Source organism: Salvelinus alpinus, chromosome 15, assembly GCF_045679555.1.
Source record: "Salvelinus alpinus chromosome 15, SLU_Salpinus.1, whole genome shotgun sequence".
Classification (NCBI taxonomy): Eukaryota; Metazoa; Chordata; class Actinopteri; order Salmoniformes; family Salmonidae; genus Salvelinus; species Salvelinus alpinus.
Genome location: NC_092100.1, coordinates 9,551,289 through 9,577,651, shown reverse-complemented (window position 1 = coordinate 9,577,651; position 26,363 = coordinate 9,551,289). Strand labels below are relative to the sequence as shown.

The following is a 26,363-nucleotide window of genomic DNA, read 5'->3' as shown; positions in this document are numbered from 1 at the left end:
TGCTCGCTTCTGTCCTCCTCTGGGTACATTGACTTCAATACAAAATCTAGGAGGCTCATGGTTCTCACCCCCTTCCATAGACTTACAGAGTAATTATGACAACTTCAGAGCTCTTGCAACATGAACTGACATGTTGTCGACTAAATCAAAGGATCAGAGAATGAATCTAGTACAATGTGTAAAATGTGGTGAATAGTTGACTCTAAGAGAGAGAAAGACAATATTTGAACAGTTTTGAACAAATTAATTTCTTCCAAAATTAAGGAGAAGCAAGAGAGAGAGCGAGAGAGCGAGAGAGCGAGAGAGCGAGAGAGCGAGAGAGCGAGAGATAGCTATATTTTATAGTCATCATTTTTTCACTTTCACTTACTTAGTGTCAAATGCAACTAGCTAGTTTAGCCTACTCAAACACTCGGGTCAAACAGAGAGGGATGCTATGTTAGCTAGTTGGCTATGGCTATCCAACACTGGAACTCTTCCAAGGGAAAGGGAAAAGATGAGTGGAGGAGAGAACGTAGATAGATGCGAGAAGGAATTATATATACAACGAGCTGTTTGTATGTGTCTGGTATGAAAGTGAACTGTGTTTGCGTGTGATCAGGGGGTGTATTCACTCTGCCGATTATGTTGAAAAACGTTTCTTTAACGGAAGTAAATGGAACAAAACGGAGATAAACATACCTGAATTTGTCCAAAAGAAAATCTGGTTTGCAACCTTTGGACTAATGATTACGCCATAGATCAGCTAGACGCAGACAACAGTGTGCAAGGTGGTATTGAATGTGTCACTGTCTGTCACCTTGATTCCTCAAAATTTCTCTCGACCTGTGCACCTACGTTGTAAACTTTCATTTTTAGGCAACCTGCCTAAATGACTACAAACTTGTAGCACTCACGTCCGTAGCCATGAAGTGCTTTGAAAGGCTGGTCATGGCTCACATCAACACCTAATTTGCATACCGCCCAAACAGATCCACAGATGATGCAATCTCTATTGCACTCCACACTGCCATTTCCCACCTGGACAAAAGTATCACCTATGTGAGAATGCTATTCATTGACTACAGCTCATCGGTCAACACCATAGTACCCTCAAAGTTCATCACTAAGCTAAGGATCCTGGGACTAAATCAAATCAAAATCAAATAAAATGTATTTATATAGCCCTTCTTACATCCGCTGATATCTCAAAGTGCTGTACAGAAACCCAGCCTAAAACCCCAAACAGCAAGCAATGCAGGTGTAGAAGCACGGTGGCTAGGAAAAACTCCCTAGAAAGGCCAAAACCTAGGAAGAAACCTAGAGAAGAACCAGGCTATGAGGGGTGGCCAGTCCTCTTCTGGCTGTGCCGGGTGGAGATTATAACAGAACATGGCCAAGATGTTCAAATGTTCATAAACACCTCCCTCTGCAACTGGATCGTGGACTTCCTGACGGGCCGCCCCCAGGTGGTGAGGGTAGGTAGCAACACATCTGCCACGCTGATCCTCAACACTGCAGCCTCCCAGGGGTGCGTGCTCAGTCCCCTCCTGTACTCCCTGTTCACCCACGACTGCATGGCCAGGCACGACTCCAACACCATCATTAAGATTGCAGACGACACAACAGTGGTAGGCCTGATCACTGACAACGACGAGACAGCCTATAGGGAGGAGGCCAGAGACCTGGCCGGGTGGTGGCAGAATAACAACCTATCCCTCAACGTAACCAAGACAAAGGAGATGATTGTGGACTACAGGAAAAGGAGGACCGAGCACACCCCCATTCTCATCGACAGGGCTGTAGTGGAGCAGGTTGAGAGGTTCAAGTTCCTTGGCGTCCACATCAACAACAAACTAGAATGGTCCAAACACACCAAGACAGTCGTGAAGAAGGCACGGCAAAGCCTATACCCCCTCAGGAAACTAAAAAGATTTGGCATGGGTCCTCAGATCCTCAAAAGGTTCTACAGCTGCAACATCGAGAGCATCCTGACTGGTTGCATCACTGCCTGGTACGGCAATTGCTCGGCCTCCGACCGAAAGGCACTACAGAGGGTAGTGCGTATGGCCCAGTACATCACTGGGGCTAAGCTGCCTCCCATCTAGGACCTCTACACCAGGCGGTGTCAGAGGAAGGCCCTAAAAATGGTCAGACACCAGCCACCCCAGTCATAGACTGTTCTCTCTACTACCGCATGGCAAGCGGTACTGGAGTGCCAAGTCTAGGACAAAAAGGCTTCTCAACAGTTTTTACCCCCAAGCCATAAGACTCCTGAACAGGTAATCAAATGGCTACCCAGACTATTTGCATTGTGTGCCCCCCCAACCCCTCTTTTACGCTGCTGCTACTGTCTGTTTATCATATATGCATAGTCACTTTAACTATACATTAATGTACATACTACCTCAATTGGCCCGACCAACCACCCCGCACATTGGCTAGCCGGGCTATCTGCATTGTGTCCCGCCACCCGCCAACCCCTCTTTTACGCTTCTGCTACTCTCTGTTATTCATATATGCATAGTCACTTAAAAAATATATATTTAATTTAAATTTTACCCTCTTTTTCTCCCCAATTGTTGTGGTATCCAATTGTTAGTATTTACTGTCTTGTCTCATCGCTACAACTCCCGTACGGGCTTGGGAGAGACGAAGGTCGAGAGCCAATGCATAGTCACTTTAACCATACCTACAGTATATGTACATACTACCTCAATCAGCCTGACTAACCGGTGTCTGTATGTAGCCTCGCTACTGTATATAGCCTCGCTACTGTTATTTTTATTTCTTTACTTATCTATTGTTCACCTAATACCTTTTTTGCACAGTTGGTTAGAGCCTGTAAGTAAGCATTTCACCTTAAGGTCTACACTTGTTGTATTCGGCGCACGTGACAAATAAACTTTGATTTGATTTGATAGGTTGTAGCAACCTTGTGATGGGTACAGGGAAAATGCGAGTATCATGTAATAGCCTAAATCTGTCGATGATAGATTGAACTGGGTGAATGGAATATGAATGAGAGTCATCCAATATGATATAATAGAAATAAGGCCATTCTCATAAAAAATTATCATCCTCCCTCATCTTCAACGGCACCAACCGCCACTGAGCTAGTATATTTTGTTTTGACTTTATTTGGTGACTATGTCTCCCTCATGTGAAGATGCCTCTGACAGTAGGAAAAATATATATTTTTAAAGCTGACATTGAATATTCCTTTGAGCATGGTGAAGTTATTAATTACACCTTGGATGGTGTATCAATACACCCAGTCACTACAAAGATACAGGTGTCATTTCTAACTCAGTTGCCGGAGAGGAAGGAAACCTCTCAGGGATTTCACCATGAGGCCAATGGCGACTTTAAAACAGTTACAGAGTTGAATGGCTGTGATAGGAGAAAACTGAGGATGGATCAACAACATTGTAGTAACTCCACAATACTAACCTAATTGACAGAATGAAAAGAAGGAAGCCTGTACAGAATTAGAACAATCCATCACATGTATCAGGTTTAAAACAAGGCACTAAAGTAATACTGCAGAAAATGTGGCAAAGCAATTAACTTTTTGTACTGAATACAAAGTGTTATGTTTCGGTCAAATCCAATACCACACATTACTGATTACCACTCTCAATATTTTCAAGCATAATGGTGGCTGAATCATGTTATGGGTATGCTTGTAATCATTAAGGACTGGGGAGTTTTTCAGGATAAAAAAGAAACAGAATAGAGCTAAGCACAAAATCCTAGAGGAAAACCTGGTTCAGTCGGCTTTCTGACCGACACTGGGAGATGAATTCACCTTTCAGCAGGACAATAACCTAAAACACAAGGACAAATATACACTGAAGTTGCTTACCAAGAAGGCAGTGAATGTTCCTGAGTGGCTGAGTTAGAGTTTTGACTTAAATCTACTTCAAAATCTATGGCAAGACCTGAAAATGGTTGTCTAGCAATGATCAACAACCAATTTGACCTAGCTTAAATATATTTTTTAATAATTTGTTAAGTATTCAGACCCCTTCCCTTTTTACACATTTTGTTACGTTACAGCCTTATTCTAAAATGGACTAAATAAAAAAAAATCCCTCATCAATCTACACACAATACCACATAAGGACAAAGCGAAAACAGTTATATTTTTTATTTTGGTAAATTCAATTGATTCGACATGATTTGGAAAGGCACACACCTGTTTATATAAGGTCCCATAGTTGACAGTGCTTAAACCAAGCCACGAGGACAAAATAATTGTCCGTAGAGCTCAGAGACAAGACTGTCTCGAGGCACAGATATGGGAAGGGTATCAAAACATTTCTGCAGCATTGAAGGTCCCCATCATTCTTAAATGGAAGTAGTTTGGAACCGCCAAGACTCTTCCTAGAGCTGGCCGCCCGGCCAAACTGAGCAATTGGGGGCGAAGGGCCTTGGTCAGGGAGGTGACCAAGAACCCGATGGTCACTCTGACAGAGCTCCAGAGTTCCTCTCTGGAGATGGGAGAACCTTCCAGAAGGACAACCATCTCCGCAGCACTCCACTAATCAGGCCGTTATGGTAGAGTGGCCAGACGGGAGCCACTCCTCAGCAAAAGGCACATGACAGCCCGCTTGGAGTTTGCCAAAAGGCCCCTAAAGACTCTCAGACCATGAGAAACAAGATTCTATGGTCTGATGAAACCAAGATTGAACTCTTCGGTCTGAATGCCAAGCGTCATGTCTGGTGGAAAACTGGCACCATCCCTACGGTGATCATGGTGGTGGCAGCATCATGATGTGGGGATGTTTTTCAACGGCAGGGACTGGGAGACTAGTCACGATCATGGGAAAGATGAACGGAGCAAAGTACAAAGATATCCTTGATGAAAACCTGCTCCAGAGCGCTCAGGACCTCAGACTGGGTGCGAAGGTTCACCTTCCAACAGGACAAGGACACTAAGCACACAGGCAAGACAATGCAGGAGTGGCTTTGGGACGAGTCTCTGAATGTCCTTGATTGGCCCAGCCAGAGCCCGGACTTGAACCCGATCGAACATCACGAGACCTGAAAATAGCTGTGCCCGATCCCCATCCAACCTGACAGAGCTTGAGAGGATCTACAGAGAAGAATGGGAGAAACTCCCCAAAAACAGGTGTGCCCAGCTTGAAGTGTCATACCCAAGAAGACTTGAGGCTTTAATCGCTGCCAGAAGTGCCCCAACAAAGTACTGAGTAAAGGATCTGAATATTTATGTAAATGTCATATTTTCATTCGTTTGTTTTTAATACATTAGCAAAAATGTCTAAAAACCTGTTTTTGCTTGGTATTATGTGTAGATTGATGAGGGGGAAAAAATGATTTAATCAATTTTAGAATAAGGCTGTAAAGTAACAAAATGCAAAATGTGGAAAACGTCAAGGGGTCTGCATACTCTCTGAATGCACTGTAGGTAGGAGTAAAGTGACTAGGCAACAGGATAGATAATAGACAGTAGCAGAAGCAGATGTGGTCAGTGTGAAAATGTGTGTGTGTGTGTGTGTGTGTGTGTGTGTGTGTGTGTGTGTGTGTGTGTGTGTGTGTGTGTGTGTGTGTGTGTGTGTGTGTGTGTGTGTGTGTGTGTGTGTGTGTGTGTGTGTGTGTGTGTGTGTGTGTGTGTGTGTGTGTGTGTGTGTGTGTGTGTGTGTGTATGTGTGCCCAAGGGTGTCAGTGTACACTGTAAACCCCAAGGCATTTTTAACTCAAGTACTTCTATTAAGTTGAACTCAAAGTCAATGAAAAGTCATTATTACCAACTAAAATGTTTAAGATATGATAACGAATGAACTTTGCTTCCCAGCATGCTCTACTGCAGGTTGATTCTTTGGAATTGTTTTTAATATCTGTGTTTTTTCACGGACATTGAGTGATTGATTGATTAAATGTTATGCTCTTCAAAGATAAATACTTTTTTTCTAAACTAATCCAATCATCCAATCAGCACCCGGTACTGAAATGGTTGTTCCAGTTTAAACGTCTTAGATAGTTTCCTGTTTTTAACTCTGGCAGTGATTATGAGTGCAGGTTGCAGTTGGATAGCCTAATGTGGACTATTTTCCAATAAGAATTACACAACACTTTGCAAGCCAGTAGAATGTGATTCACAGTTATGGTAGGTTGTCCAGAAATCCTCGGTTGGAAGATTACTCTGAAATATTTTGGGGAAGTGTGTCGAATTTCGTGACCCATACAACCCTGCATTTAAAAAATGTAGACAATGTTAGAGCACAGTGTAGAATTCGCCAAAACAAAATCTCATATAAAGCCGGTTGTACGCACAACCTTACACCGGCATATGCAAACTGTGCACCCAACTGTGATGCTAGCTGTAGCGGAGCTTCGAGAAACTAGCGGGCCTGCTAGTGATAGTGGTGGAGCCAGCACCTCCACACGTGGAGATGTGTCCACTCAGTCAAGTAGGCCTACTCCGCGAGCCACAGCAACACAGTCTTCTATGGGCCAGTTTATGCCAAAGTCTATGTCTGTAGCAAAACAAGGCCAAATTGATATTGCATTGGCTAAAATGATTGCCACCGATTTCCAGCCATTTTCGATCGTGGAGGACAGAGGTTTTTAGAAATTATAGCAATAGTCTAAATCCAATGTACACAATTCCAAGCAGGAAAACACTTTCAAAATCACTTATTCCACAACTGTACGAGAGCACACAGGCTTCAGTGCTGCTGGTTATAACATGGCAATAAAGAAGCGAGAGAAAAGAGTGACCAGTTGAATGTTTTAAGTGGGATGCAGCAGTTTTGTACATTGTTATTTATTTTTCTTTGATATGGTGCAATATTATATTATGCTGTTCAGATTGTATTCATTTTGAATGGTTAGATTTATATGCACTTTGTTTATATACATTAAAAAGTTATACTTTTAATGCAAATGTTTAATAGCGTTATTTTTCATTTTTAATGCATTTTAAATACATTGTGGTTAAGGTATGATTTCATTTAATAATTTAATTAGAATTAGAATTAACACCAATCATAGTCAAAAAGAGCCGTTTGGGAGCCAAAAGAGACGGCTTTCTTGGTGAGTTGAGCCGAACAAGCCGCTCACTGAAAGAGCCGGAATGTACTGCTAACTTCAGCTATTTAAGTTTTTTAACTAAATTTTTTTTAGGTACTCGGTTTCCTCAAAATGTTTGACTAGCCAGAACTTATCCGGTTTTACGGTGTAGGTATTAGTGTGTGGGTAGAGTCCAGTGTGTGTGTGTATAGAGTCAGTGCAAGAGAGTTAGTACAAAAAGGGTCAATGCAGGTAGTCCAGGTAGTCATTTGATTAGCTATTTATCAGTCTTGTTCATCAGTCTTATGGCTTGGGGGTAGAAGCTGTTTAGGGTCCTGTTGGTTCCAGACTTGGTGCGCCTTAACAGAGAGAAGAGTCAATGGCTTGGGTGACTGGAGTCTTAGACACATTTTTGGGCCTTACTCTGACACCGCCTGGTATATACCGCTTGCTGCGCCGTAGCAGAGAGAAGAGTCCGTGGCTGGGTCGCCTTATGGCTTAAACAGACAACATTACATTATAAAAATACATGAAGTTACACATGTAAGTGTAACTTCATAATAACATTCATGATTATGCATTAATAAATTACTAATAAGCTATTAATAAATATGCATTTCATTATTTATAAACATTTATAAACATTTAGCTATAATGATTATAAGCATTACAATTCATAGGCATTTATACACATTTACAAACATTTATAAGCTCATAGTTACCAATCTAAGTATATCATGGTATTTATTAATTAATGTACTCTTTTAAATAGTACAACAGATGCTTGAAAGTCTTGTTAAGGTTCTAGTATCTTCTGAATCCATCTGGCTGCTTTCCTTTCTCACAATAGCTACCCCAAATCCCCCATCATGCTGTTCAGCTCACCCTTAGGGGTTAATTTGAATTCTTTCCAAGTTTTTTCATTTACTGGCAACTCACTAACACACCCATAACGCAACACCTACAATTAAAAAAAAATGAATAATCTGGTCATCTTTAATAAAAGCTTTAGCCGTGCGCAAAGAACACATGCTTATTATTTATTATTTAAAATGTTCAGATATGACCTGGAATGACTCCTTGTGCCCTTTCGGGGGCCGACCATTTTAGAATGTACTGAGTGATCTTTTGTCAAACATGTTTGTTTACCGTGCTCTCTCAGCCCGCAGGCGCTTCGGTAGAGGTCAGAGGTGAACCAGGTTGGACCACAGAGAGTGACCACTGGCCAGGACCTCTCTCCTGAAAAAGGCTGGCCACACAATGCCTGACTTGTTATCGCTGAGACTCTGAAACTGGGCCCAAACCGAAGTGTAACACAGTGCTCAGTCACTGGCAAGAGCCAATCCTCAGACCAGTGCAAATAAACATGTCCAGCTACACAAACAGTTGGGCCAGTCTGGACGAGCCGAAGCTAGTTTTTAGGATCTGTTTCTAAGTAAGGATGTCGCAACTTTGTCAGGCAGTTAGTGTGAGATGTGCCATTGTAACCAAACCTCACGACATAAATAGATATATTTCCATGAACTGTTAGAGCTAATATGTTTTTCCCTCCCACCACGCGGGCAAAACATTTTAGTTGCCCCCCCACTCTTGACTAATTTTCCCAAGAGGTGTAGAGAAAATGTGGCAATTTTAAGAAAGTTTTTTGCAGTTCTACACATTTTGCAATGGCACGGAGAGAACATTTAGCCATTTTATAACACATATCATGCAATTCTCCTCAGTTTGCCATGACTTATGCCATGTTAATGATATCTGAATGAGAGCAGTGGAGGCTGCTGAGGGGAGAACGGCTCACAATAATGGCCATTTGAATTAAACACCTGGAAACCAATGTATTTGATGTATTTGATACCATTCTACTGATTCTGCTCCAGTCATTACCACAAGCCCGTTCTCCCCAATTAAGGTGCCACCAACCTCCTGTGGGTGAGAGTGACTAACAAAATCAATGGGGGGGCCCCTTGGGCACGTGCCCTGCGTGCCCGGTCAGTATTCAGCCATGATTACTAAGTTTAGACAGCTGGCTAGACTAACTTACCAATCTAATCACATTTCTATTGGCTGACAGGGCTAATTGAGCGACTGTCATTGACTGACAGTAAACAAGAGAACATTTTCTGATGCACTACATTTCAAACTTACACCTTGTGTATTCTACTATTCTAACTCTCGTGTATTCTACTATTCTAACTCTCAACAGTAAGTTGAGACACCGACTGAGTTCCTAGGGTCTGGGGCCCGCTAGTGGCCTGGGGCCCTAAGCGACCGCTTATGTTGTTTATGCCTGGAACCGGCCATGGCTAATATGCTGAATCATATGATGCCTAGGGACAAGTGTTAATTTACAATCACTCAATGCAGCAACAAGTGTCTCTTCACTCAGAGTTTAAATGAGATTGTTTTTAGTCTAATTATAGTTGGAGTTAAACTATTTGAAGTCTTGTGAGAGAGTATATTTGGTATTTAGTATTTTATTAGGATCCCTATTATCTGTTGCAAAAGCAGCAGCTACTCTTCCTGGGGTCCACACAAAACATGAAACATAATACAGCATGACATACTACAGAACATCATTAGACAAGAACAGCTCAAGGACAGAACTACATACATTTTTAAAAAGGCACACATAGCCTACATATCAATGCGTACACACAAACTATCTAGGTCAAGTAGGGGAGAGGTGTTGTGCCGAGAGGTGTTGCTTTATCTGTTTTTTGAAACAAGGTTTACTGTTTATTTGAGCAATATGAGATGGAAGGAAGTTCCATGCAAGAAGGGCTCTATATAATACTGTACGTTTTCTTGAATTTGTTCTGGATTTGGGGACTATGAAAAGACCCCTGGTGGCATGTCTGGTGGGATAAGTGTGTGTGTCAGAGCAGTGTTTAAGTTGACTATGCAAAGAATTTGGGATTTTCAACACAATAATGTTTCTTATAAAAAGAAGAAGTGATGCAGTCAGTCTCTCCTCAACTCTTAGCCAAGAGAGACTGGCATGCGTAGTATTTATATCAGCCCTCTGATTACAATTAAGATCAAAATGCGTCGCTCTGTTCTGGGCCAGCTGCAGCTTAACTAGGTCTTTCCTTGCAGCACTGGGCCACATGACTGGACAATAATCAAGATTAGACAAAACTAGAGCCTGCAGAACTTGCTTTTTGGAGTGTGGTGTCAAAAAAGCAGAGCATCTCTTTATTATGGCTAGACCTCTCCCCATCTTCACAACCATTGAATCTGTATGTTTTGATCATGACAGTTTACAATCTAAGGTAACGCCAAGTAATTTAGTCTCCTCAACTTGTTCAACAGCCACACCATTCATTACCAGATTCAGCTGAGGTCTAGCACTTAAGGAATGATTTGTACCAAATACAATGCTCTTAGTTTTAGAGATGTTCAGGACCAGTTTATTACTGGCCACCCATTCCAGAACAGACTGCAACTCTTTGTTAAGGGTTTCAGTGACTTCATTAGCTGTGGTTGCTGATGCGTATATGGTTGAATCATGAAACATGCTTTGTTTAATGCCAGTGGCAAGTCATTGATAAAAATAGAAAAGAGTAGAGGGCCTAGAGAGCTGCCCTGCGGTACACCACACTTTACATGTTTGACATTAGAGAAGCTTCCATTAAAGAAAACCCTATGAGTTCTATAAGATAGATAACTCTGAGTCCCATCATGGCAGAGGTTGAAAAGCCGTAGCTTTTCAACAACAGGTTATGGTCAATAATATCAAAGGCTGCACTGAAATCTAACAGTACAGCTCCCACAATATTTTTATTATAATTTGTGTCAGTGCAGTGCACGTTGAGTGCCCTTCTCTATAAGTATGATGAAAGTCTGTTGTTAATTAGTTTACAGAGAAATAGCATTGTATTTGGTCAAACACAATTTTTTCCAACAGTTTGCTAAGAGCTGGCAGCAAGCTGATAGGTCTGCTGTTAGAACCAGTAAAGACTACTTCACCACTCTTGGGTAGCAGAATGACTTTGGCTTCCCTCCAGGCCTGAGGACAAAGACTTTCCTCTAGGCTCAGATAAAAAATATGACAGATAGGAGTGGCTATAGAGTCAGCTACCATCCTCAGTAGCTTTCCATCTAAGTTGTCAATGCCAGGAGGTTAGTCATTATTGATCGATAACAATCATTTTTCCACCTCTCCCACACTAATTTTACAAAATTCAAACTTGCAATGCTTTTCTTTCATTATTTGCTTTTTTATGCATGAATACAATTGCTCATTGTTCGTTGTTGGCATTTTCTGCCTAAGTTTGCCCACTTGCCAATGAAATAATCATTAAAATAATTGGCAACATCAAATGGTTTTGTGATGAATAAGCCATCTGATTCGATGAAAGATGGAGTTGAATTTGTCTTTCTGCCCATAATTTCATTTGAAGTACTCCAAAGTTTTTTTCCCATCATTCTTTATATCATTGATCTTGGCTTCATAATAAAGTTTATTCTTCTTTTTGTTGAGTTTAGTCACATAATTTCTCAATTTGAAGTAAGTAGGGGTGGCAGGTAGCCTAGTGGTTAGAGCGTTGGGCCAGTAACCGCAAGGTTGGTGGATCGAATCCCCGAGCTGACAAGGTAAAAATCTGTCGTTCTGAACAAGGCAGTTAACCCCCTGTTCCTAGGCTGTCATTGTAAATAAGATTTTGTTCTTAACTGACTTGCCAAGTTAAAAAATAATAATAAAGGCAGCCAGACTTACTAGCCACTCCTTGTGCCCCATCTCTTTCAACCATACAGTTTTTCAATTCCTCATCAATCCATGGTACCTTAACAGTTCTAACAGTCAGTTTCTTAACAGGTGCATGTTTATCCATAATTGGATGAAGCAATTTCATAAATTCATCAAGTGCAGCATCTGGATGCTCCTCATTAATCACATCAGACCAACATCATCATCCACATAAGAGTCACAGCAAAATCTTTTGTATGATCTCTTATACACTATTTTAGGCCCAGCTGTTGGAACTTTGGCTTCCCTGGATATTGCCACTATACTGTGATCACTGCATCCAATGGGTACGGATACAGCTTTAGAACAAAGTTCTACAGTATTAGTAAAAATGTGATCAATACATGTGGATGTTCCTGTAGAGTTTGTAAACACCCTAGTAGGTTGATTAATAACCTGAACCAGATTACAGGCACTGATTACAGTAAAAAGCTTCCTCTTGAGTGGACAGCTTGATGAAAACCAGTCAATATTCAGGTCCCCAAGAAAGTAGACCTCTCTGTCTACATCACATACACGATCAAGCATTTCACACATATTATTTAGATACTGACTGTTAGCACTTAGTGGCCCCAAAAGAAAAGGCTTTAGACATGCCAAGTGAACCACAACACTTCAATAACACTTGACATAAGATCTTCTCTAAGCATTACAGGGATATGGCTCTGAATATATACAGCAACACCTCCCCCCGTAAGCATTCTGTCTCCTCTATAGATGTTATATCCTTGTAAGTAAGAGTAGAATTTGATCGTCAGTTAAACTGAAGACAGAATGCAGAGGTTTTCTCTCTGATGTAAACCATCTTGGTTCCAAGTTCTTTAGCACAGTCTAGTGGACACTGTAAATACGGGTGAAAACTACACTGATTTGATTGCCTTCCAACATATAATTTTTGCTGTACATCACAGAAGAAACACTTAGTTACAGTATTTCATAAACACAGATCAAATAAATATTGTTTATAACTATAATCTCTAAAATCCCCCAAAATAAATAGAATCCGATACACATGTATTTGATACTGTACCAAAGGCTGAAGGTATTTGAGGTATTTGTATGTGTATTAATATGCACATAACATCACACTACCAAACACAAAGCTGAACGTTCTTACATGTATGAACTTTGAACACAACACCTGGTGGTCTAGGAGGCCTACATTATTACCTAAATTTAAACTTGACTGTGAAATGTCATAAAAGAACTGGAGGACCAGCGAGAGTGTTAGGGGTTAAGGGTTAAGGTTAGGCTGGAGGATGAGAGAGGGTTAGGAATTAAGGGTTAAGGGTTAAGGTTAGGCTGGAGGATGAGGGAGTGTTAGGGGTTAAGGGTTAAGGTTAGGCTGGAGGATGAGAGAGTGTTAGGGGTTAAGGGTTAAGGTTAGGCTGGAGGATGAGAGAGGGTTAGGAATTAAGGGTTAAGGTTAGGCTGGAGGACGAGGGAGTGTTAGGGGTTAAGGGTTAAGGTTAGGCTGGAGAATGAGAGAGTGTTAGGGGTTAAGGGTTAAGGTTAGGCTGGAGGATGAGAGATGGTTAAGGGTTAAGGTTAGGCTGGAGGACGAGAGAGTGTTAGGGGTTCAGGGTTAAGGTTAGGCTGGAGGACGAGAGAGGGTTAGGGGTTAAGGGTTAAGGTTAGGGGTAAGGGTAAGGGTTAATGTTAGGCTGGAGAACGAGAAAGGGTTAGGGGTTAAGGTTAGGCTGGAGGATGAGAGATGGTTAAGGGTTAAGGTTAGGCTGGAGGACGAGAGAGGGTTAGGGGTTAAGGGTTAAGGTTAGTGGTAAGGGTTAAGGTTAGGCTGGAGGATGAGAGAGGGTTAGGAATTAAGGGTTAAGGGTTAAGGTTAGGCTGGAGGACGAGGGAGTGTTAGGGGTTAAGGGTTAAGGTTAGGCTGGAGGATGAGAGAGTGTTAGGGGTTAAGGGTTAAGGTTAGGCTGGAGGATGAGAGAGTGTTAGGGGTTAAGGGTTAAGGTTAGGCTGGAGGATGAGAGATGGTTAAGGGTTAAGGTTAGGCTGGAGGACGAGAGAGGGTTAGGGGTTAAGGGTTAAGGTTAGGGGTAAGGGTAAGGGTTAATGTTAGGCTGGAGAACGAGAAAGGGTTAGGGGTTAAGGTTAGGCTGGAGGATGAGAGATGGTTAAGGGTTAAGGTTAGGCTGGAGGACGAGAGAGGGTTAGGGGTTAAGGGTTAAGGTTAGTGGTAAGGGTTAAGGTTAGGCTGGAGGACGGGAGAGGGTTAGGGGTTAAGGGTTAAGGTTAGGGGTAAGGGTTAATGTTAGGCTGGAGGATGAGAGAAGGTTAGGGGTTAAGGGTTAAGGTTAGGGTGGAGGACACGAGAGGGTTAGGGGTTAAGGATTAATGTTAGGCTGGAGGACGAGAGAAGGTTAGGGGTTAAGGGTTAAGGTTAGGCTGGAGGACACAAGAGGGTTAGGAGCACAGGAGGTTGGTGACACTTTAATTGGAGAGGAAGGACTTGTGGTAATGGCTGGAGCGGAATAAGTGTAATCGTATCAAATACATCAAACACATGGTTTCCAGGTGATGCCATTTCATTTGCTTCGTTCCTGTCAGGACCCGGTGTGAGAAACAGTCACTTAGTAAACTGAGCCACTAATAGTCGGCAGAACCCAGAAGATGAGGCAGACACAGCAGTACTAGAGACGGTGGTTTAATAAAGTAAAAAGGAAAAGATCTTCAGGCAAAAAATATAAATCCACAACGTCAAAAGTAATTCCAAGAGAAAAAATGTATATCCTCCAAGACACAAGAAAAATCCACAAAGTGGTAAGAACAGCGGGGAAAAAACAAACCTCAAAAGAATAAAAAATAAGCAAGAACAAAACCAGAGTACTTCAAGAAAATCCAACTAGAGAAACAAATGTTCACAGCATGGCTGGGGCTGGGTGCTAACATACAAACACAGAGCAAAGAACTGAGGAACACTAAGGGTTTAAATACTTTCAAGGGAAATGAGGCACAGGTGCAAATAATAACTGGAACAAGGGAAAAAACAAAAGGGTCAAAAAAGCACAATGGGGGCATCTAGTGACCAAAACCTGAACAATCCTGGCCAAATCCTGACAGTTCCGGCCATTATTATGAGCCATTCTCCCCTCAGCAGATTCACTGGTTAGGGGTTAAGGGTTAAGGTTAGGCTGGAGGATGAAAGAGTGTTAGGGGTTAAGGGTTAAGGTTAGGCTGGAGGACGAGCGAGGGGGTTTTCGAGTAAGGAAACCCTAAACGGCCTTTGTGACCATGCGTTCACCTGGGGGAGGGTGAGTGGGAAGGCTCTGAGTTAGACTTTTTCATAATTTCACCCCTTCGAACAGAGACTGAAAGCATCAGGCTGATTATATATTTATGAAGCAGCTGCTTCCAACCACAAAGCACAGCGTGTCAATACACTTCCCATGACACATTCCACTACGAACCCTCAAGTCTAATTCAAGATGAATGGATTCTACAATGGAGTCCAAAAACACAGCGTGACCAAAGACGCTCTGCTTGTCAGAGGATGTTTTGCTGCATGTCATGGGGTTGAGCTTGTGACAACAGTTCTCTGGGTCTCTAGTTCATGAGTGGGTGTTTTCACTGAACTTAGGCAGCAACCCCCCGACCCCAAATATGGAGGAGTTCAAATCAATTGCATCAGTGGCTCATTTATAGATGGTTTTTTTGACATTATGTTTGTATTGACAAGCTGAAGAAGAGAGAGAGAGAGAGAAAGAGAGAGAGAGAGAGAGAGAGAGAGAGAGAGAGAGAGAGAGAGAGAGAGAGAGAGAGAGAGAGAGAGAGAGAGAGAGAGAGAGACTGCATTAGATGCAGACATACTGGCTGTATTTGATAGAAAGGAATACATTTAAAATCAACAAAAGCCAATAAATGTCACAGTCATAGGATATTACAACATACAGCATCTATCTGGAGAATATACTAACTTGAAATCAGTTGGTTTGATATTTAAATGTTCCATGACAGATAAAAGCTTGATATTGAGCCCTACATATCTTTGAGATGTTTCGATGGATCCATGCATGTAATCTATTCATAATAATACCATTTTGACAACTTCAATATCACCTAATTCAGACATGTGAAGCATATGATCTCTACAGGTTTACTGCTCCCAACAGAATGCTACACTGCATTCTGTGCATGGGAGGGGAACGACAGGGAAATTCATTGGTAGGATGCCTGTGTGTGTGTGTGTGTGTGTGTGTGTGTGTGTGTGTGTGTGTGTGTGTGTGTGTGTGTGTGTGTGTGTGTGTGTGTGTGTGTGTGTGTGTGTGTGTGTGTGTGTGTTTATAATATTTCCCTGAAGCTGACAAATGGCCTATCTTAACCTTTCCCTCACATTTGACAACATACAGTAAATCAACATTTGAGGAAAAACTGACAGCTATAATTAAGTCTGTCCTTCTAGTCCAACCCAGAGCCCTGGGCAAACCACTTCCATGCCACATTGCTTGAGGACATCTGATCAATTGAAGTACCGGTTCCATTCCTACTTGGTTATCTGAGGACAGGCACTACTGGAATCATGCAGTTCACAAGATTAAAGATCACTTGTAAAGCGCTGGTTAGACTAGATACAGTAGCAACCTTCAACGCCAACTGACCTTGTTAAGAGGTTCAGACATTTTGATGTAGAGGTGTTGGACTGACAGTCACATGGAACCCAGGTTCAAGTCCCGGTACAGCTACCCCCCCCCCCCCCCAACCCCCCCCCCATATTTGCTACATCAGTGTCAGAAGTGTCGCTGATATGAGGCCATCGAAAATGTATCCCATCGGTTCAGGCGCAATATGTTATAGTGAAGTGTGCCGACACATTGTCTAAAGGAAGGGTGAAGTGTAGAAACCTTAGTACAACCCTTAGTACAACCCTTAGTACAACCCTTAGTACAACCCTTAGTACAACCCTTAGTACAACCCTTAGTACAACCCTTAGTACAACCCTTAGTACAACCCTTAGCGACCTTGTCAGGGAGTTACATCTATTAGAACACAGCACAATACTGACAGCTGCAGGAACCACCATGTTATAAGTCTAATGCAAACACTCACACACTTTGTTTTCTTCAAGTAGCAACTATAAGGACCATTATGCTTCATCAGGGAATAGTTTTGTATAATCTGACTCGAACAATATTCAGATACGTCAGAAAAATTTAACTCGGCCTACGGTTGTTTTGGCAGAAAAAAATCAGTTTTTCATTCGCTTCAGATGAATATAACAGATTTATTCGCTTCAGATGAATTTAACAGATTTTTGGCACAAAACTTTGTTTTGCAACGGAGAACATTTTTATTGCTATTTGGAGCAGATTGGGAGTCTGTGTTGCATACTTGCCGGCACAACTACTGTAATTGGGCAGTAGTTTTTCTAGACTGTGGTGGTGTGTCATAATATTTGCTTATAAAATTGGTTGTTTTAATAGAGTCCCAGTAAGCAGCGTTCCAGTAAGCAAAATTACATTGAAAATACGTATTTTAGATGTGTTTTCCTGACGTTGACATCGTGTGCATTTCAGGCGGTGAATGAAAGCTTAGATGGCCGTTGAAATACGTCTTATATGGACGTCAAAAATACGTACTTTCCAGACATTGAAAATACATATTTTCCGGACATTAAAAAAATATATTTTCTAGACGATGAACATGAGTCTTTTTCAGACGTTGAAATCAGGTGCCTTTTTAGTGCTGAATGAAAGGTTAAAATACGTATTTTCCAGACGTTAAAAAGATCTAATTTACAGACATTGAAAAGTATTTTACCCTCATCGATTCTATGGTCAATTTTTCAATTACTATACATTCTTAATTAAGTATACATTATTTAAAAATAACAGTTTTTCACAACTCTTAACAGGAAAGAGGAGACAACATTTACATATTGTCGCATATGCTCTTATCCAGAGCGACTTACATTTGTATTACAATATCGAACTGGTCCCCTGCGGGAATCAAACCCACAACTCTGGCATTGAAAGCATCATGCTCTGCCAACTGAGCCACACAGGACTACAACAGAAAATAATGTATTATTGCTCCCATCTATCACATGCACTTATTGTAGCTGTTTCAAAAGCTTTAAAAACTGGCAGCAATGATGTTCAAAGTAGTCCAACCTACAGAATAAACCAACAGACCACTTCAACTACAATAACATTTTGAGTAACAGTTACAGATATTTGTTTTCTTGCTCTGACTGTCATATGTTGTTGTTGATCTACCTTAGTTGAATGCACTGACTGTAAGTCACTCTGGATAAGAGCATCTGCTGAATGAACAAAAAAACCACTTATTATTCTAATGAGCTTTGCCCGCAAACCAGTACAGATTTGGTCGATGTGGACCAGAGTCAGATTAAAACGAATCATAGATGTCTAGGCTATGTTTCACAAGATTGAACAGCACTGTAAAGCATGGTTTAGTACAACAGAACACAGTACAATACGTGTATTGGACAGTAAAGTAGTGTGCAGTAGAGTATACATTTTAGCAGACACGCTTATCCAGAGCGACTGCACATCGACATATTTTTCATCTAGTCAGCTCGGGGATTTGAACCAGCAACCCAACCACTAGGCTCGCTGCCCTAGTAGAGTACATTAGAGTAGAGTGCAATACAGTACACTATAATTGTCTTTACTTTACTGTACTCTAGTGTGCTATACTGTATTGTACTGTACTGTACTCTACTGTACTATACTACTTTTCGTTACTATACTCTGCTGCTCTCTACTGTACTGTATTGTGCTGTGTTCTAATGTACTGTGCTGTGCTCTACTGTACTCAGTGGTGGAAAAAGTACCCAATTGTCATACCTGAGTAGAAGTAAAGATACCTTAACAGAAAATGACTAAAGTAAAATTGAAAGTCACCCAGTGAAATACTACTTGAGTAAAAGTATAAAAGTATTTGGTTAGAAATATACTTAAGTTTCAAAAGTAAATGTAATTGCTAAAATATCATTTAATATGAAAAGTAAAAGTATAAATAATTTCAATTTCCTTATCAAGCAAACCAGACTGCATCATTTTCTTGTTTATTTTAATTTACGGATAGCCAGGGGAACGCTCCAACACTCAGACATCATTTACAAACAAAGCATGTGTTTAGGGAGTCTTACAGATCAGATGCAGTAGGGATGACCAGGGATGTTCTCTTGATAAGTGTGTGAATTTTACAATTTTCCTGTCCTGCTAAGCATTCAAAATGTAACGAGTACTTTATGTTGTCAGAGAAAATGTATGGAGAGAAAAGTACAATATTTTCTTTCGGAATGTAGTGAAGTAAACGTAAAAGTTGTCAAAAATATAAATAGCAAAGGAAAGTACAGAAACCCCCAAAAACTACTTAAGTAGTACTTTCAAATATTTTTACTTCAGTACTTTACACCACTGACTGTACTCTACTGTATGTAGTGTGCTGTGCTCTACTGTAATGTGCTGTACTCTGCTGTGCTCTACTGTACTGTGCTGTACTCTGCTGTGCTGTAGTGTGCTGTGCTGTAGTGTGCTGTGCTGTACTCTGTTGTGCTGTAGTGTGCTGTACTGTACTGTGCTGTACCTGTACTCTGCTGTGCTGTAGTGTGCTATGCTGTACTGTACTGTACTGTGCTGTCCAAACTTGTGAAACATAGATGTCTGTGATTTGTTCAGAAATGGCCCGGAAATCTGAACCAATCACCATCATTAATAATAATACTTTATTCAACTTTTATACCGTGTGCTTCTTGAAGCCACCAGCAGCCGGGCAGCTGTGGTCATGAGAGGATCTGGAAGCTCATAGCTAGATGGTCAGCGGAAGTGGTGGTCGTAGGTGGTCGTCGGAGCTCAGGTCAGCAAGTCTGTTTGCAGATTCTTTGTATTGGGACTCTGTGATTAAGGTTTAGCTCCCCACAGAGTACAGCCCACTCCTTACTTCAGAATTATCCTCCTGAGCAATGAAAAAGCTGTTCCACTGCCACCTCCTCCACACCTCCGCAAACCCTCCTCTTGAGTCACCGTTGGTGAAAAACAACCCAGAGTCAGTAGGTGTAATTGAAATGAAAACACACATCGGATAGCTAGCATTAGCATTAGCATTAGCTATCTAACTTGTTGACAACAATGTTTTTTGTAAATTTTGAGAAAAAAATCCAATACATGATATGAAGACTTAATCTGCACTCATTTAGCTATTAAAAAATAAAAAGTTTATCAAAAAGTATTTGCATATTAAATATGATTAAATAGGTACTTAATTGACATGTCTATCTTATATAATTATAGATGTCTATGTTTGGGATAAATCAAGGCCAGTTCGGACCAAATCTGAACGTCTAAATTTGGGCCAAATATAGACCGGACATCTGTGGACATCTATGATTGGTTCAGATCTAGTCTGGTTGAAAAAATCTGCATCTGTTGACGTTGAGAAATCAAGGTCGGTCTGGACTGCACCAAAAAAAGACCCCAAAAAGACAGAGGACCAACAAAAGACATCCAAAAGATAGTGCCTGATGTTAAATGCTTAGTGGGGTGGCCTAATCTAAATTATGTGTGCCATATTAGGTTGATCAAATAATTTAAATATTTTTTATCTATATTGCATTTTTCACAGCTTTGACATTGCAATATCTATAATGAATATGTCCAATCAGGCTGCATGGGAAAAGAAACTGACAATACGAAAAACAATGATTCATTCAAGAAAATTATTACATTCATCTTGATCCGTGAATCATGGTCATGAGTCATTTTTCTATTGAACAAAAGATTGAAGTCAAGCTGAATCATCCTACCTGGATTCATTGTGACCACAGGAGGTTGGTGGCACCTTAATTGGGGAGGACGGGCTCGTGGTAATGGCTGGAGGGGAATCAGTAGAATGGTATAAAATAATCAAACACATGGTTTCCATAGTTTCCATGTGTTTGATGCCATTCCAATCGCTCCATTCCAGCCATTATTATGAGCCGTCCTCCCCTCAGCAGCCTCCACTGATTGTGGCACACACTATCACGTGTCTAGCTTGCGCAACTCCGAGACATGGGTGGCTCAGTAGAGAACATTTATTTGAGATCCAACATATAGCTCAGTGTTTGATGCCAAGTTCATGTCATGTCAGAAACTCAGGACCTCTGAGTTAAAATGAACGGAAGTTATTTGCATAGAGCTTCCTATTTGTTGATTCTGATAATTCTCAAGTGGTAAACTCGGGTATCATCTTTTACCGCATTCGTGTCATGTTGGACACTCGGGACCTCTGAGTTAAAAGGAACGTAAATTATTTGCGTAGAGCTTCCTATTGGTTTATTCTGATACCGCCCAAGTGGAAAACTAGAGATCCAAATTTTCCACCTAGATTAGAAAATTGGAAATGTCAGAGTTTCCAACACAATGGGAACGTGGCATTTCAACAACGAGTAAGCAAGTCATGCCACATTCATGTGCTAGTCGGAACGCCGAAATTTCAGACGTGCTTATCGTTGTAGAAAGATTATCCTGAATTTCTTGGTAAGTATCAGAATCAACCAATAGGAAGCTCTACGCCAGGAGTGTCAAACTCATTCCATGGAAGGCCAAGTGTCTGCAGGTTTTAGTTTTTTCCTTTCAATTAAGACCTTAAAAAAACAGATGAGGGGAGTTCCTTACCAATTAGTGACCTTAATTAATTAATAAAGTACAAGGGAGGAGTGAAAACCAGCAGATACTCGGCCCTCCGTTTGACCGCAGGTTGGCACCTTAATTGGGGAGAATGGGCTTGTGTTAATGCAGGAGTGGAATGGTATCAAATGCGTCAATGCGATTCCATTCGCTCTGTTCCAGCCATTATTGAGTCATCCTCTCCTCAGCATCCTCCACTGAGTTTGACACATGCGCTCTACATAAATAACTTTTATTAATTTACGTAAATAACTTATGTTAATTTTAACTTGGAGGTTCTGAGTTTCCGATAGTACATGAACGCAGCATTTGACACTGGTTTGAGATGAGAAACACTATTTTCACGCCATTGAGACAGCTACAACCGGAAGTTAAGGTTAGGGAAAATGTTCACCTTACCTGTTATAAAAATCACTCCAGGTCGTAGCTGTATCGAAGTGGCATGAAAAGATTGTGTCCCGGTTTGGGATATCAAATTCATTCAGAATACGAGAAACGCTATTTTCACGGCACGTTGATTAAGCTACAACAGGAAGTTACTTTTTCATAGCAGGTTAGGAGAACTTAGGCAGCTGGTTAGGAGAATTAGGTTAGGGTTAGCGAAAATGCTCTCCTAACCTGCTACGCAAATAATTTCCGTTCGTAACTGTATCGAAAAGAGTGTGTCCAAATACAGCGCAGCATGGTTAAAGGTTTTGTTCTATCTGTGGTATGATGTGTCCCTTCAGAATGGTCGTTACAAGTTACCAAGTCATAAACCCCACCGATTTCTACAATATATTTTCCTAAAGTCTGATTTTAAACCTAACCTTTAACCACACTTCTAACATTATGCCTAACCCTAAACGTAAATGAAGACAAAAAAGCACTTTTCCCCCCATGAATTTTTTACGATATAAAAAGCAAATCAGCGTATCCCATTCGAATTCTCCAATGATTTACGTAAGTCAATGCGCAAACCTCCCAGAGTGCTGTTCGTTTTTTTTTTGCCATCTTGTCGAGTGGTAAAAGGAAGAGCAGAGCGGCAGTTAGCTTGCTGCTAGTAAGTAGGTTTGTGTCATAGCAGCAGCTCTAAATAGTGAGAGAACCAGAGGACGAGGAAGATAAACTTTCTTAAATTCAGGAATTTCTGTCTATCGGAGGATATAGATTCTATGTGAAGATTTGGAAGGGGATATGGACTTGTTTACATGATGTCGTACAGGCTTGTTTATAGGTAAGGATCGAACTAACGACACCGATAGCTATTATTTGGTTAGCTTTTAGCTACATTAGCTAGCCAGCTAAAAGGGAGAGTGGTGAACGGAGCCCGCCTCAGACTAAAGTGTTGGTAGCAGCTGGTGAGCGGTAACTGCAACAGGGGGCTGCTTGCAACTCCGGGGCCGGTACAATAACGCACGCAGGAGGCCAGGTTTGGAAGAACTGGAGGAGAGGAGGTGGTGATATCGGTATACTTGTCACAGAGACTAGCTAACGTTACCCTGTCCGATTTCGGGCGGGGGGCTGGTTCTTTTTTTTACAGACAATCTGCAACAGGAGAGGGGAGCAAGGAATATGTCGCATATTTGCCTGCTATAATCTGTGAATTCTTTAGCTAGCTCGTTAAAAGCTATCACTTATTGAGCTCAGACGAAACACTTATCAAGGAAATAGACAGTCACTTGAGTGACTAGCAAAGATATTCAACATGTCAAAAATGCCAGCAAAGAAGAAGAGTTGTTTTCAGATCACGAGTGTGACACAGGCTCAGGTGGCGGCCAGTAGCATCACGGATGACACCGAGAGTCTGGACGACCCGGACGAATCCAGGACCGAGGATGTGTCATCCAAAATATTCGACGTGTCCCTGGCCGATCCGGGAGTATGTGATCGAAGTTCATCCGAGGAGACTTTAAACAATGCAGGGGAAGCGGAGGCAGCTGTCATGGCCTTACATTTACTTCAAGAGGGGCAGCCAATGGCTGCAACAGGTCCTATTAATGGGGGCCATGCTCTTAGAAGTACAGGCCTGAGCCATGTCAACCCACACTTTTTAGGGGGCAGTGTTCCTGTACCAGCTGCGAGTCAGCCCTCCATTCCAACCTCGGCCACCCAGCAGCCGACAACAGTCAACGCTGGCCATGCTGCGAATGTTTCCCCAAGTGTATCTCAGATGCCCCCCGCGGCGCCTAGCTCTACAACGACGACAAGCTGTAGTTCACGTTTCAGGGTCATAAAACTTGACCACAGTACAGGAGAGCCCTTCAGACGGGGCAGATGGACATGTATTGAGTTCTATGAGAGAGATTCTGAGGGCTCTAGCATGAGCAGGACTGTGGATAGCATAAAACACGCTGTCACCATTGACCACAATGCAGACAGTGGGCTAGGGACCACAGGAAGCAATGTGGTTGCTCCTAGTACTCTCTCCACACAGGCTCAGGAGTCCACAGGTGATAGTGGCTACTACACTTTCCACCATGGCCACCCTCCGGAGCTTCAGCAGCAAGGCTACAGCCTAGAGCCCCAGACAGGGAGCGGGGCGAATGCCTTACAGCCCACAGGGTACTCAGCGACGGTATCCCAGGCACAGGTCAACGTGCAGCCCGATGTCCCCCAAATGCTTCACCCTATTGGCCACAACGGCGTGCCCCAAGGTGGCATGCTGCAAAAATCCCCCCTTGTGCCTCTTGCCACGCAGGCCCAGCAGTTTGCCTACTCCGCTCATCCCTCTGGAATGCACCCCAGTCAGCTGGACTATCGACAGCAGCACTTAGCCCCTCTACAGCCTCAGGGCTCCAGCCCTCAAACCCACCCCATGGCCTCCCTCTCTGTGGGGCCTCTGTCGAGCCACGGCCCCTCGTCTGTCAACACCCCTCAGGCTGGGGAGCTGTCTGGGTCTTTGCACGGCGGGCCATTAGCATCGACCCAGGGGCTGTTGCTGCAGGTAGCCAGCGGGGCCGTTTTGTCTCCTGCCCTACAGCAGCCGGTGAGTCATCCTCAGCCTTCAGGAGGAGTGGGCAGGGCCTCCGTTGTCCAGAATGTGCCTGCCACAGTGCCCAGTGCCACCAACACCCCCCCAGGCATGCCAAGCCAGGCCCCTGACCCAGGAGGACTCCCCCTGGCCCAGGTAGCTCACGGTGAGGCCACAGCTGGAGCAGTCGGGCAGGGTCTTCCCACGGCCAGCCAGGGGGACGACAGCCGCAGGAGGTCGGACACCCTACCTCAGCCCAATACAACCCCAGGAAAAGATGTCATGAGGTCTTTCATCCCTGAGAGCTTGCAGCTGGCCACTCCCACCGTCAACAGCCTGTTCGGGATAGCCATTCCCATGGATGGAGATGAGGATGGGTAAGAGATTTGTTTTAAATTCACTTCAAATGTTGGAGGGCCTAGCTCAATGTTCAAACCTTATCTGTGTAATGTAATGTCCAGACAAGGTGTTTATCCATTCACTCTCAATGTGGTGTCAATGGGCATCATGTTAAGATGTAAACAAAACTCAAGTGTTAGAAAACTGAGTAGCGCTGAGGGACTGAGGGCTGTTTCTGGAAGACTGCCATCATGTTATACATTCCCGTGGCATTCTGCAGCAGTGCGGTCATACTCAATGTTGTGTAGTGAAGGCTTCCTCTTGCCAAGGCTAGTGTGAGGTATGCTATTCCTGGAAATGTTTACTTGTATGTAAAAACATCTCTTGCGGTTGTGTTCAGAAGGTAAATGTGGAGTTTGGGGGCGGAAGGGCAAGGTGGCAGGGGGGGACAAGGTGGCAGGGGGGAGAACTGCGCCAGAGAGAACTGGCATGGAGGAAGGAATCCTTTTTAATGTGTTTCATTAGTGCCTACTAGGGCTGATCCCGTTTTAGTAGACTAGTTGATTTTATTTTTTTTTATTTTTTTTTTTGTATTACATTTAGTCGAGACCGTAGGAATTGCACACCAGTATCACCAGTAGTGCATTTGCCCTTATATCCCATAATTTCTAATCTTCTAATCTTCGTTTGGTTACTGTAATTTCTGTTAATGCATTACATTTATTATTCTTGGGCCTCCCGGGTGGCGCAGTGGTCTAGAGCACTGCATCGCAGTGCTATGCTGCGCCACCAGAGTCTGGGTTCGCGCCCAGGCTCTGTCGCAGCCGGCCGCGACCGGGAGGTCCGTGGGGCGACGCACAATTGGCTTAGCGTCGTCCGGGTTAGGGAGGGTTAGGGAGGGTTTGGCCGGTAGGGATATCCTTGTCTCATCGCGCTCCAGCGACTCCTGTGGCGGGCCGGGCGCAGTGCGCGCTAACCGAGGGGGGCGGGTGCACGGTGTTTCCTCCGACACATTGGTGCGGCTGGCTTCCGGGTTGGAGGCGCGCTGTGTTAAGAAGCAGTGCGGCTTGGTTGGGTTGTGCTTCGGAGGACGCATGACTTTCGACCTTCGTCTCTCCCGAGCCCGTACGGGAGTTGTAGCGATGAGACAAGATAGTAATTACTAGCGATTGGATACCACGAAAATTGGGGAGAAAAGGGGATAAAAATAAAAAATAAAAAAATAAAACGATTTATTTATTTATTATTCTTATTCTTATTCTCATTCTTTTTAAAGTTGTCATTGTCGGAGTGGACACGTTGTTTGCGGAGTGCACAACCTAGGCTACGCTTGTGAGAAACAAGTTTTTGTTTATTTCATTCCATTTACGACTTATCAATTTATTCATTGTGTTTTGTTTGGAACGCTCCTGTCAATGTTGAGTAAGGACTCGCACCTGATTACGCACAGAAGTATGCCTAGTCTACCTGGCCTGCATGCAAATGTAGGCTTATATATGTGCTCATTTGGAGATCTGATAGTATTTCTGAAAAAAAGTCACACTCAGATTCAGTGGAAATGTCATCAAATAGGCCTACCTCATTATTACTTAACCTTTGTGCAAATACAGCAGTGTCTGTCTGGAGAGCACTGAAACTGAGGGTCTAATAT

General features: G+C 42.6%; 1 protein-coding gene across 2 annotated transcripts in view; it reads left to right on the top strand.

Moving 5' to 3' along the window:
- Window positions 1-22,406: 22,406 nt before the first annotated feature.
- LOC139539446 (TSC22 domain family protein 2-like) overlaps window positions 22,407-26,363 on the top strand; it is a 52,649-nt gene continuing 48,692 nt past the window's right edge. Inside the window, exon 1 of one of the 2 annotated variants that reach the window (XR_011667946.1) lies at window positions 22,407-24,750. Coding sequence is in view for 1 of the 2 variants with exons in the window: in XM_071342410.1 (XP_071198511.1) it covers window positions 23,108-24,750 (1,643 nt within the window). In the remaining variant the exon portion in view is untranslated. The remainder of the gene's footprint in view (window positions 24,751-26,363) is intronic. The other variant, XM_071342410.1, reaches the window with a different exon arrangement.